We start from the raw sequence: 14677 nt of genomic DNA, 5'->3' as shown, positions 1-14677 counted from the left end.
TGAAGAACAGCTTACTATGGGCTCACTTGATGGGCACTAAACCAAGATAAGCTACTATCAGACTGTAAAGCTCACAAAGTTACTTGAACCATAGGGAATACATAATTACAACTAAAAACATGGCATTGGAGATCTGTTTAGGATCAGTAGTTCTAGTTTTTATTTTTATATATAAAAAAAACAATAAGCAGAGAATGTAAAACATCTTTCAACAGTTATGACTCAAAACATTGGTATTTTTGCTTAACCTTTTACCTGTAGAATTCAGGTTTTGATTCCCAGCCTAGGGTCTTTCTGCATGGAATTTGCATTTTCTCCCGGTGCATGCGTGGGTTCCCTCCGGGTACTCCGGCTTCCTCCCATAGTCCAAAAACATGACTTTTAGGTTGTTTAGCTTCTCTAAATTGTCCTTAAGTGTGAGTGTGTGCATGGTTGTGTGTCTCCGCCTCCCACCCATAGACTGCTGGAGATAGGCACCAGCCCCATCACGATCCTGACAGGACCATGCAGGAGATGGATGGATGGATGAAAATCTATACTAGATTACAGCAAAAACAAACTTTGCAAACACATTTTTTTCAGGAAAACTACTTTTAATTTCCAGTTGGTATCAATTAAAATTTGCATTAAAAAGAGCTTATTCGGTCTTCCCATTATTCCAATAAATCACAACAACAATTAGGCTGCATAAAAAGCCTAGAAAGGCCATTTATTCTAATCAGCAGTATTGCTCCTATTTCTTACTGCAATCCTATTCAATGCTTCGAGGACAAGCTCGTCAGCAGAATTGCATCTCGCTGCTTGTTTGGTGGTTAATTCTCAAAAATGCTCTGGGGGACAACATAGCAGAGCGAGGGAGTGAATCACCCTCAATGTTGGCAGTGAGGATCAGTGGAAGTTGCTCTGTAGTAAAGTGACTGTGAAAAACTGTATGCATGTTAGAAGCTACTTTCTGTAATATTCATCACAGTCTTTCAGACTCACACAACCATCAAACACGGAAGATGTGATTAACTCTAATATAAAAATTAGATAAACAATCACTGGCTCTCAACACATGTTTAATCTGGAGCTAACAGATACATGTTTTGTATTATTTATTTATTTTTTCTCAGCCTCCTTGCATTTCCTTCAATCTCTGTCCATTTATCTGGATAAGTAATGAACTCCTTGGTCTTCTTAGTTCATTTGCTGAATAAATTACTCCTTTCTGACTTGCACCACTTTGTCTTATGTCTAACAGTGATCTAATCTATTTGTTTCAAGTAAAGTACCTCTCACAGTCAATTCTGTATAACATCCTAAAGTAAACACCTAATTTTACATCAAAACTTGAAGAATAATTATTGTCGGATAAATAATCTCTATATTTCCTTGAGTAACAACTTCATTTCACTGTTGCAATACAAGAATTTAAAAAATGTAATAAGTTTAGAATCAATTCAATTAAAAATACTTTATTAATCCCAACGGGAAATTAAATATTGCATTAACTCATACTATATTTTTTAAACAGCTGTTTTAGGTGTTGATAGCTGTAGGCAAGAAGGATCCTCTAAAGCTCTCTGTCTTGCACCGGATCTGGAGAAGCCTCTGACTAAAGTCACTCTGTTGCTGTTTAAAAATCTTCGGAAGAGGATTCCCACTGTTGTCCATAATGTTCTTCCCTTTATGAAGAATTCTTCTTTGTGAAATAATCTCCACAGGTTCTAGGGGAGTTCCTACGACTCTAGAAGTTGGCCTTCTTTATTAGCTTGTTGAGCTTTTTCAAGTCATTGGCTCTAATACTGTTACCCAAGCAGAGGTTGGAGGAACAGATCATACCCTCCACAACAAACTTATAGAAGATATGTAGCATCTTGCTGCAAACACAGAAGGACCTAAGCTTCCTTAGGTAGTACAGTCTGCTCTGTCCCTACTTCTAGACGCCTTCACAGTTGTGTCTCCAGTCTAGTTTGTTGTCCAAGTGAACACCAAGGTATTTATACTCCTCCACCCCTCCACTTCTTTTTCCCATGAGGTTAATAGGTCTCAACTTGTTCCTGCTTCTGCTGAGATCCAAAATCATCTAGCTTGTTTCCTTTCCATGCCACAAAGTGATTCACCAGCTCCCTTTACTCAGCTTCTTTTCCATCTTTGATGCACCCAATGATTGCATTCGTCTGAGATAAATGTAGGGGTAATTTTAAAGTACTATCTGTGAGGCATATGATCCTTTTTGCTGTTCTGCTCTTTATAGAGTTACACTAATATAAAAGCAAATACGATACTGTCCTGAAAAGTCAGGCTGTCTGTTTACGTAGCCAGCCTGCAGTGTGTTGCTGAATGCTGATCTTATGTGATGCTATTAGTTTTAGTAATTTTAAAAGCCTGGCTGCTGTTATATTTTTCATATTTATATATTTTAAAAACAAAGCGGTGCGTGTATGATGTCATTTGCGTGCCGGACTGGAGTTGTGACAGGAAGCCCGGGCCACAGGCGGCTACGCTCTACCCCTTCTATTCATTCGGCGAGCTAATCTGAATCGTTCAATTTCATTTCGAGAGCGAGATCATCTGTGGTAGTAGCACTAGACCTCTTCCAGGCATGGGAGTAAAACTAGCAGCAGTTAAGTGGACAGGAAGAATGAATGGTAGCCGGCTCGTGCGGATGACGTCATACACGCACCGCTTTGTTTTTAAAAGATATAAATATAAAAAATGTAATCGTGGATGTCTGGGGGACAGTGATTCACCTACATGTTATGAATGCTGGCGTACCATAAAGAACAAATTATGAACAGTTTAGTTTGCCCATAGGAAGACGTTACTTGGATATAATATCTTCAAAACGGCTCCAAATGACACAAAACTCATATGGGTGAGTAGAACATGATGTAATAAAGTAAAATAAAGGGCCCAATGTAAAAAAAAAAAAAGGCGTTTCCCTTTAATAATTGATAGACAACAACAGTCGCTTCTCTAAATCGATTGTTCCCACCTCTTGGCATCATTGTAACACCTATTTGTATGTTCACAAAGTTGAGTCAGATTTGCTCATTTACAAACGCTTGATTGTTTTAAGGCACTTGTTACCAAGCTTTATTTACTTTGGATCAACCAACAATAACTACAGATTGATCTACTCTGTACAGAGATAATGTCCTAATTTAAAGCTGGGAAGTCCATAAAATTCCGTCGCATTTGCTGCTAAAAGGCATCTACAGAAACCTGCAACAGATAGAATTCCTCAAGTTGGATATCAAAAGTCTAACCTGACACTAGAATTACCAAGATACTAAGCTAAATCTATAAATATTCTTCCTTTTATCAACAACAGACACTCACAGGAAAGCTGTATTACCTCACAGCTTTAATCAAAGAAATGTGGTCCTGAGTGCATTTGAAAAGGAATGATTCATCCTCCCCGTGTGCTCCTTATACTCTTGACTACTTAAGAAGGCATAGATTCAGGATCCTCAATTCTACAAGATCAAAGCCTCATTTCATATGATGAGATGTTTGAAAAGAAGATTGCGAGCGCTCTAAATGTTTTATATTCTTTGATGTGCATACAAGTGTTTAGATACCAACTCACATTTCATAAACAGAGACAGAAAGCCAGACTGCATGGAAAGTCCTCATTAACCAGAGCAAGTCTAAAACTTATTTAAATCTAAAATATTTCCCATCGCTTTCTTAACTCTGTCTCCATACAGCCACACTGGTAAAGTAGCTTTTGGCCACAATTCACAAAAGCTGCTCGCAGTCCAGCTCTGCAGAACAAATCAGCCTTAACTACACCCAGACTTCAATGACCACACTAAGCCTGCAGAGATGGTGTTTGTCCTGAAATTGCATAAATCCTCACAGACACAAGAGCCATCTTTGTGTTTATGCTAAAGGAGCCAGAGCTCGACTGGAATGAAAAGCTTTACTGTAACTGTTCTGCTTCAACTTCATACTCTCCTCTAAGGGGATGGACTGAAGCGTAAAATGAGCTTTTTGCTTATAAATGTTACCCATTTCTATCCACAGCTGTTGACCATGAACATCCTGACAGCACAAATCTGGATATTTTTATCTTTAAATGTTTCTATATCTTCTCATATGTANATGAGCCAATCCAAGGGGGTAATATCTTTAACATTTAGTGTGTGTTGTTGTTGTGTGAGTGTTGGCTTAGTGGTTAGATTAGTGAGCTCGTGCTCTGGGGAAGGTTGCAAGTATCCGGTTCGGTCCCCACAGCCAGTACTCTGGGTCTCTGAGCAAGATCCTGAACCCCACACTGCTCCCCGGGTGCCACACAATGGCAGCCCACTGCTCCCCAAAGGGATGGGTCAAATGTAGAGAGTTCATTTCTCTATTGTAAGAAAAATAAAGTTTTATTTCTTTCTTTTTTTCCTAAAGTTTTGTTGTGACCACAAAACCACAAATAAATTGGTAAACCCTGTTTTGCTATAGTTCTAACAAAAAATAAATGCAATTTCTTTGTAGTGTAGATATTTCGTCATATTAATGTATAATAAAAACATAATAAAATGATCCAAATGTCATGTATATTTTTTTTTTATTGTGTAGAATTTACTGCAGGTCTTATTTGTGTTACTTTATATGTTTATCTGTAATAAACATGTGTTTATTAATGATGGAGAAGTACCTCGGTGTGTAACACCTGCAACATTACAGTAGGTAAAGTGGTGCTGGTGCAACAATAGAATATATGTTTATATATAAATAATAGAATTTTTTTAAAAGACTTGTCTGCAGTAATTGCAACATATATATATTAGCCTTCAATGGAAGTGTCTTGTAAATGGAAACGTCTTAAGAGCTGTACAAAATGATAGCCATACAAAACTATACAAAACTAAATTTTGCTTTGTATACACTGTATACAAAATGACTATAAAGTTTGTCTAAGTCTCTAAGTCTTCAGAGAGTATACATCTATTTTTTCTCTCACCTACATTTAGCCTGCTGTTGCACCAGCAATCTGACATGCACACAGAAGAGCATCCCACATTACACAAAAGCACTTTATGTTAACGAACGTCCACCCACACTGTGTAAAATTAGCTCCACTAAGGTTTACATTCCACATGACACAGGCGGCCTCACACACAAACACACACCCACGCTGTGTGTCTCCCCACATGATCCACTCCGAAACGTGACTAACATCCATAATCGCTCCAAATGAACCTGGGCTCATCTCCCTCACATGTTTCCATAATGAAATGCTGCAGGCACTTTTAAATATTAGCTTTGAATGGATTTAAACATCGAACACCTGGGGACCAATAGATTGTTCAGATAGTGCTCTTTCCCCTCTAATGGGTTTACGATTGCATGAGCCTCAAGCTGCTGTGACAAATGCTGTTATAACAACATGAGTTTGACCAAAAAGCTTATCCTTTTTTAAAGTTTAAGGTTAAAATAAAAACACATCTATATGAAACATCAAATAATATATTTAGGTGTATAAACAAATATGGAAGTGTGAGAAAAAAGTACTTATTATGGTGTTTCTTAAAAGGAACCCATCTGACCTAAAGAGCAAAACTGTAACATATCAGTCTAACATAGAACCCCGAATTTTTTTAAATGAATGATCAAATCATCTTGGAATGAAAGTTCATAACCCACCTCAGACCATAGGGAAACCAAAGTGGTTATTTAATTATTCAACAGGCCTTACTCCACTGTTGTGTAAGTTGCTCCAAACAATCTTCATATATTGGTGCAAACACAAGAATCTGCATAGCTTAATCACTTAAACATTTGTGTAACACTTGAGCAAATAATGTTGCAATGGTGTATGGTGTGTACTAAGCTGCAGATCTCATTATTTATGCTACAATATCAGATGCACAAAAATGTGCATATATGTTTGTCAAAGAGATGCTATGTAAATGTAAATGCATACGTGTGATGAGTGTATGTATGTTTTTATAGATGGATTAGATTTAAAAACAGCAATTTAACAAAAATATTTTTTAAATGTATTTTTAAAGATTTAGCCTAAGCATTAGCTACAGTTAAACATTCCCGGTTTGATATGTTACATCATATCAAGTTTTGGCTCACATTTCAACCAGCTTCAAATCAAACCTTGATTCTTTGTCGTCCTTAAAAAGAAAGGGAAAATGACTCTTATTCCTTTCGCAGCATTGAGCCAAACTGAGGCTTATGAGATTTGAAGAGATCATTTTTTATGATATGACTGGAGCTTTGGGTTCAGCTGACATTTCCAAGAGGTTTGGGACAATATTAGCTATCTGTGTCCACAGACTTATTTATCTTGAGGCCACAGCACTGGCTCAGGTGGGTGCACTGAAAGAAATCTTTCACATAAAGCCAGATCATTGCCTTCAGGCTCTTTGAAATGGAGACATGACATGTAGGATCATCGCAAAAGAGAAAATCCATCTGTTGAATTCCTCCATTTGCTTTAAGAGAAATAACATCCTTAATGAAAAAAAAGACGTTTATATTTATTTAGAAATAGATTTCCACATCAAACAATTCTAATGTGCTGTAGTTAGTTTCATGCCTTTGGAATAAAGGTTACCCAGGGTTTCTACTGTAGGTGCGCATCAAGATGCAGATCAGTGCATCACCTCCCTGTCAGCTCACAGAGAAGGGAACAGCTTTTTCCCCCCTCTCCCGCCTCCCCCTCTCTGTACCCTTCCCCACTCACATATGTTGGCATAAAGCCCAGATCATATACAGTTTCATAAAGCCTTCTCCTCTGCAGCACTGCTACAGCACACGGGCACAATGGGGTACCGCTATTGTGTGGGGAGGAAAGAACTAAATTTTACTGCAAAAAAAAATAAAAAAATTAACAAATACACTAAAGCTGCAAAACGGGAATCATATATTATTTATGTTAACACTACAGCAAAAAAGAAAATCTTTATACCTAAAAAAAATGTAAAAAAAAACCCACAATGTTCAGAAGTTTTGTGTCTGGCTCTAAGCTACAGCTGTGACCACCAGAGCAGTTCTTTTAAATTAAGAAAACTCTCACTGAACTTCTTATGAAAACTCTGGCTGGCATGAACTGGAAGAGGCAGAGAGGAGGGTGTCCATAAATGCTGCATGAGTCACACCACAGTGAGCTGCTGTGATCTTGACTGCTGCTGCAAAGTAATCTTTAGCTTAATAATGAGAACCGCAGCGATGCTAAAACAACAACATGCCACCACACAGGCACTGGATAAGGAAACATTTGAAGTACATCCTGTATTCCAAACATATGTAACAGCTTTGCTCTGATTTGTCTCTACAATAAATAAATTATAAAACATATTATTCAGACCTACTGATTATAAAAGGAAATAAAAAATGTTTTCAACTTAATTGGCCTAGGTACAAAGAGATGTTTTGTTCTACTTTTTAGAAACTTCTACCCAGGGATAAGAGCAGCAAAGCGAAGATGTCTCTAAACAGGAAGAACATTCTTTGTCTTTGTAGCAAGACCTTTTTTAACTAATTTCCAGCAACTGACTGAAATCAGGCTCAATTTTCCTCAATGTGTTCTTTTGAGCTTCCATTATGCCTTAAAACAGTCTCCGCAAAACTTTCAAGAAAAATCTTCAGCTTTTAGAAGGGCAACCTTTTCCTATAAAGATGCGTTTGGCTTAGAATTTACATGCATCCAGCACTTTCAAAAGCGACCATGGAATCCAAAACACTTCTCTCCTCTCTGCTTCGATTTGTTTTATTTATAAAAATAAAACCGCAGAATGAAGTGACTGGCAGATCAAACCATTTTATTTCTTTCTTTTCAAGCCATCCAACAAAAACAAACAACAACACTCAGAAGCGACATTATGGCTGTGTGCCTGAAACCAAAAGCTTAGCTGGCCCCAATACCCAACACTAATAAAATCCAGCTGCTGCAGTTACTAGGGCTGCAACTAACGATTATTTTGTCTTTTATATTTTTGAACAATTGATTAATAATCTGATCACCAAACGTTCGTTAAAATTTATTTTTTATGGAATTAAACCAGGTGAAACTAAAACTTTTCCACTTAGGAAGTTTTGGATAGAGCATATTGACAGACGAAAAAGTTTTCTTATTCTAAATGCAAAATGTTTACATGTTTTTTGTTTTTACAGTTATGATATAATTGCTGTTCAAGGAGGGTTTCCCTGTCAGCTAAATACATGTTTAAGAGTCTCTATACTCCGGTTAACCATTTATTGCTTACTAAATTAGTTTACCATTATTTCAATATTCAATTAATCCGATTAATTGTTTCAATCAATTTAGGAAATTGTCTATATAACAAAGTAAACTATTGTTATTCTCTACTTAAAAAAAGAAAAACTTTACATTTAAAATGGAAAAATTTTCTTTTTTTACTTTTTTTTATTTCAAAATTCAATGTAGAATCTTGATGCATAAAAACCTCATTTTATTTCAGTGTTAAATTCTGTTTAAATTGACAGATTATATTTAAAAATGTCTCCTGACCTTTACTGGCTGATTATTTTCTTTATTCGGACCCCGCTGATTTTTAATTGGTTGCCCCTGTTCTAGAACATAAAATCCCCATTAATAAATTTAATAAAGCTTCAAAAGACTACAACACGTTTGATAGACACTATATTTTGCAAAGGAAATCAGTTTTTTAAACTATGATTTATATCACTGTCATATTTATAAGTGCTGCAATTCAAGCCTTGTGGCACAAGACATTTTGAATTTCCTTATTAGGCCCCAACACAACTTCCTCCATTTTTCTTAGTTTGAGAGATCCATGAAGTAATCTGCTGAACAGACTTTCTAAGTGAGCAGAACCTTTCTCCAGTCCACATTCTGACCACTCTTTCTGCTGGCTCTGCCACACTCCTACTTCCTCCAACCTAGGCATCAGCTGAGCATGAAGCAGAGGTAAAATAATTCCCTGTGAAAGCAGCCCAGCTGTCTCTGATACAGCAGAGCAGCCACAGCCGTTTGAACATAATCAGGGCAAAACTCAGTTGATCAAGGTCAACCAGTGAACATAAATAATAGGGAAAACCAGGTCAACTAAACTATGACTACAAAGCAATGGCGCCACTCTGGAGCAGGGATCTGAGTCATATTAAATCTAGACAACCTCAAATGCAGGTAATAACCAAGGTCTAAATAAAAAAGAAACTAAAGATAAAGCTTGGACAATATACTTGTAATTATACACATTCCTTGGCAGCAACAAATGGGTTCATAAATATCTATATGTTGAGCAGATTTTATTAAAGAAGTAATTAAAATAAAGCACTGGTTATGTTGATTATATGAGAGTTTTTAGAGTCACCAATAAAGAAGACAAAGGTTATTTTCTTCCAGAGTTTTTTAAACAACCTGCAAACCAACTTTTTGGGACGAAAGCAAGCATTATAAACATGGACAGGTGGAACTTGCTAAATGCTACCAGGACTTTAGCTGGACTAATGTTCTTCGGTCAGATGAGGCTAAAGCTGTAAAAGCCTCCCATACTTACTGTAAACCACAGTAGAGAACCTATATTGCTGTGGGCCTGTTTTACTTCCAAAGGCTCTTGGAACCTTGCAACAAAAGGCACATGTCATTATTAAATACCAGAAGTTTTGAATAAAAAAAAAATCAAAAAGTCTTGACTGAATAAATAAAATATATTTAGGCTTTTAAAAAATAATTATACACTAAATATGGAGAAATCTACACAGAAATCACCATTCTACACTAGCAATGAACACTGAGAGCAGAAGTGAGGAGCCAGGACTATGTGTGCCATAGAGGTGTTGTGCAAAGTAAAACTTACAAAAGATTATCTGTTAGTAAGCTCTACCGATATCTATTACCTCATTTGGTAATGGTTGGCATAAACAACTTCATGCAAACAGTGATAAGCTAGATAGCCAATAAAATAATATCACAAACTTTTTTCTTCTTGTCTAATATTGTATAATGACACAAACTGGAAGTAAACATTACTGTGACGGAGAAAAAGATAAAAGGGATTCAATAGGTTTTATAACAGTTTAAACTACTGAAGATAGATGCAGCCCATTTTTGATTTGAGATTTACAAAGTAAATTTAAAATCCCCAAAACAGTTGTGTCTCACCCAATCTTTGCTTTAAACTCCCTTCAAAAACAGTTTTTTTTTTTGGCTTCCAATCATACATATAATGATTTGCCACTGTCACAGATTGTCAGTATTATACAGTAACAAAAAGACTTATCATTCCTTCCTTCCAGGAAATCACAGTTTGGCCATAGAGAAAAATATTCCCTTTAATGCAACACTGTTTTGAAACCAAATAAAGCACCAGCTGTTAGGATCTGCATATGTTTCGATTTAAGAAGCCAAACCTACACAATAGCAGGATATCTGGGTACTGGGTGCCCTGTGGTGGAGCTGTGGGACTAGGTGAGGGCTTGTGGGAAAAACAGAAACAAGCCAATAAATAAAACTATACCTTTATGCTTTCTGTCTCTACTGTTTTCTTTGTTTAACCAACACCATTAGTACCGTAACCCTTGGGGAAAGAGAAGTGGAAGATAATGGCAACAAAAATCCCATAATCACTATTCTTATTGCTACGTGTGCATGAACATGCACTGAAAAAAGTGCAACATGTAACTGTTCATTCAAACTAATGGTTTTCACTCTAAACTAGATACAATTATTGATTTGGTTATGTAAATCATTCTTTTAGGATTTTGAGACATCAAGTTTAATCTAACCTGAACTAAATACACGTAGAAAGGACCCAAAACAAAGTTTTTGATTTCTCTCAATATGTATATATTTATTCATGGCCTGCAGGTAATTTTTTACCTGACAGAGTGGCTCAATGGCGCAGTGGGGATGAATATTTTAAAGAAAAAAACATTATAAATTAATTAAAATAGGTTTTGTTGTGTCTGGCAAAACGCTGGTAGAGCTCCACTTCAAAGGCTTAAGTAACCGCCTCATCAGGTAAGTACCAATTAGATAACTACAGATGTGATGCAAAAACTCCAAGCAATGCACTCCATTTTCAAAATATTATGATTGAAACATGACAAGCCATTCAAGAAACTCTTCAGTGAACAATTTCTGCTGCTTTTGCCAAAGCAATCTGAGGATATAAGGTGTGCTCTCTAGTGGGTTACTTTCATTGCAACATTACTGTGTTGTAGAAACAAACTTGCCATCTTGCTCTCATGCTAGTAGAAAAGCAAAAATTTGTCGAGAGTGATGCATCACAAAGTACCTTATGTCAAGCTGTGATTGGTCCAGCCAGATCTGGCGACATATTCTCATTATCAGTTCATATGAAATCGTACAAAAAGTTATGCAAAGTATTTCGTACGTTTTGGACGTTTTTCCTCGAAAATACAGATCAGTGCGCATGCGCAGCCAGACAGACGAAAAAAGCAGATCCGCGGACGGACGTAAAACTGGGAAAAACAGTGCAATAATCACTTCTTCAGGTCTCTAACTACATTGCTTGCGGAAAGTTGGCCCAATTCTTTTGCACAACCGGGCAAAAAAAAAAATTACTCGCATAGTGCATACCCGGCTTAACCAGACTGAATTAGGCTCCATGTAAATCAGTCTAGCTGTACCAGGCTAGCAATATCTGGCAATCATATCTTTTGTTTTGTTTTGTTATTATAGTGCTATACTTTTAACGCTTGAGGCCTCAACAAAGCAATGATTGAGAAATAAAAGACACGACTTTAACTCACGATGGATCAATCTCCACTCACATGTTTTTTTCCTGGTTTTGCCATAAAGGGCTCAAATGGGTTAAAGCGTCACACCTCCAAATTACACATAAGCTTGCAGGCCTCATATGTAGTGATAAAGAGGAGGAGAAAAAACCCTGAGCAAGGGCCAATAAGGTTTATAATTAGTCATGGAAAAAAACTTAACTTGCAGGTGTGTACAACTCCACACAGGCCCTGTCACCTACACCCTCTCATACTGCTATCATAAGCTTATAAAATACTAATTGTGTAGACTAATCAGCAGTACAATTTAAAGAGATGGTGGAAGTACAGAAATATCCAACGTTCATGGTGGCGGGGGGGTTAAATAGATCCTTATGAGGGCTCATATTGCAGATAGCAGTGGAAGAACTGTGGAGGGGGCGGACTCCAACAATCCAGAATAACGAGGATTGCTATTTGATTTGCATGACTTGGACTGTCATGCTGCTTAAAAACATCACTGCTCCAATTGCTGTTTACTCCGTTGAGAGCTGACAGAATAGACAGAGACTCCTGGATAGGTTTCAGGAAAAAACTGAGGCAAAGTCCAGTTGCCTTCCCATTAAAGCCTGTATTGTGAGGTTGAAAAGTGCAATCTCGTTGCGTTCTCGTGATAACCTTTACAGATCCTGGTATTTATAATTTTGCTCAAGGTCACTCTGTAAGATTACCTACAAGCTCAACAGCTATTTCAAAACAGTTTAGATTGTATTAAGATATTAGAGATCACTAATGCCTATTTTCACAAGTGAAATTCAAGACTATGGAACTTTATATAAACAAAGCAATTTTTTACAAATGTTACATGTTGAAGCGAATGAAAATATAAGTTCAAAAATGAGAATGTTTTTTCTGGAAAAAAAAGGCAATTAGTGAAACTTTTTAACACAAGTCTCACTTCTCACTAGACAGAAAGAAGAACAGAACATCAAGTGACAACAAACATACTTTTTGGGGCTTTCCTATATATTTTTTAACTTTGCTTTGTCTAATTTTATCCTTAATAAAATTAAATGCAGACTTTTTACCATATAGAAAACTTAACCAATAAGCCTGTTTGTTGGATTTGTTATTCCACCAATGAAAATGTGACTTTTAAAACTTCAGAATGATGTCATAGTTGTGCAGAAATACATGTGTAAAAAAAAAAAAAAAAAAAGGCCTGGGCCTTAAAGTTTGGGCTCCTCCTCCACGTCACAGTGACGTGATGCACAAAAGTGCAACGTGGACGGAGCAAATAAAAACACGAAGTATGAATCCACAGTGATCGTGATGTGTCCACTGCCGCCCACTGCTCCACCTGTGCGCCTACCTGTTCTGCCAGCCTTGGATCAGGTTGGTGTATTTGCTCAGCACTCCTTCCAGCTGCCTCCTGCGCGCATGAAGCTGCTGCTGCTGCTGCAGATTCCCCCCGCTGCCCTGCAACGTCCCCCGGCCGCCTCCAGCTCCAAACGAGCCTCCCAGAGATCCGGATAATGGGCTATGCGAACCGCTCCGACTTGCGGGCTTCTTGGGTGACGACGAGGAGGAGTTGGTCCTGTTGGTCCCGGGACTGCAGAGCGTATTTTCCATCCTGGCTTTGGGACGCTGGAGGAGAGGAGGCGGAGGATAGAGATGGAGTTGAAACAGCAGCCTGTAGTAGAGGTATTTCAGCAGAGCATGGGGTAAATAGGGCGATGAGTGACCGCTGGGCTGAAGCAGAGGCGGTGGATAGACATCAGCTGGTTGCAGCGTCCCCAGGAAGCGGACATAATCCTCGGTGTGTTGAAGCCGAGCTCTCCTCTGCTGCAGTGTGCGCTCTGCCAAACTGTTTCTGCTCCAGCGTCTTTCCTGCTGGGAAGGAGAGCAGACCCTCCCACTCCACACTGTGGACCTGCCCCCGGATGTTACAATGCAAAAAAGGCAGGAAAACCCTGAGATGAGTCACGTTTCACACCGAAACACAGCAGTGTGTGTTGTTACAGCTGCAGGACAATCATTGCATTACTTTATGATGCATGCCAACAAACATAGATCACGTCAAGGGAGGAGAAAGCAATCAAAATAAACCTATAAAGAGTTTAGACTTTTTCCCAAGGGAAAAAAAAACATATCTCACAGGGTTGTCTAAAGAAATTGTAGGAAAAAAAACTTTAACATTAACATTTTTTTGTCCCTCATTTGAAACAGCGAAACTCATATGGAGATTAATCACATGTACCTTAAAAATGTTTTAATTAATTGTTTCTTAACGTTGGACTAATGTGGCCTGGAGATAAGAAGCAATATATTAACAAACAGTATAAGATCAGAAGAAAAAAAAAGTAGGTTTGGAAGAGGTGCACCTGCCAAAGAGGCAACGGCATTCTTGAGTGAATTTCAAGCAAAATCTATTTAAGAATTTTGGTGAGTGTCATGATCAGTTAACGGAATCTGACCCAAATGCAGAGAAACCACTCAGAGATACACTGAGAAAAGTTCAACAGGTTTATTAGTTGTAATGAGGACAGGGGTAGGATCTGGTACTCAGTGAACTAATGAACCGGAAGTTTGGGGGGAACCTGTCAATCATCGAATCCAGTCTGTGTGGATTAATCCAGAGAATAGTGAACATGTTGGAGAGCGGACAAGTAGACAAACGTTGGACCCGGAGCAGTAATGGAGAGGACTGACACTCGGATTTCCAATGGGAACTTGAACGGATCATGTGAAGGTGTCCCCTAGCCTCGTGAGACCATCCTGATCTCGCGAGCTTTCAAGATTTCACTTGCTAATCAGTCTGGAGACTCTATGTTGAAGAAAATTTGGAGCTGTTCACCAAACGAACGTCCAATCAGCGTTGGCTTTGAGGCAGGTTGAGGTGTGATGCAACGAGAAGTGCGACAGTTCAGTCTAAAGAACATGGCGGCTTCAGCCGATGAAACTAGCGTTAGCGTGGCTATCGAGCAAGTTTTATCGGAATTACAGAGTATTT

General features: G+C 38.0%; 1 protein-coding gene across 1 annotated transcript in view; it reads right to left on the bottom strand.

Moving 5' to 3' along the window:
- Positions 1-13664, bottom strand: part of osbpl10 (oxysterol binding protein like 10) — a 111063-nt gene extending 97399 nt beyond the window's left edge. The window contains exon 1 of the mRNA XM_015376967.1: positions 13037-13664. Coding sequence (XP_015232453.1) covers positions 13037-13296 — 260 coding nt within the window. The 5' untranslated portion in view covers positions 13297-13664. The remainder of the gene's footprint in view (positions 1-13036) is intronic.
- Between the last annotated feature and the right edge of the window lie 1013 nt (positions 13665-14677).

The sequence above is a fragment of the Cyprinodon variegatus genome, unplaced genomic scaffold (genome assembly GCF_000732505.1).
Source record: "Cyprinodon variegatus isolate N-32 unplaced genomic scaffold, C_variegatus-1.0 Scaffold144, whole genome shotgun sequence".
NCBI lineage: Eukaryota > Metazoa > Chordata > Actinopteri > Cyprinodontiformes > Cyprinodontidae > Cyprinodon > Cyprinodon variegatus.
Note: the sequence above shows the minus strand (reverse complement) of the source record. Positions and strands in the feature narration are given on the sequence as shown.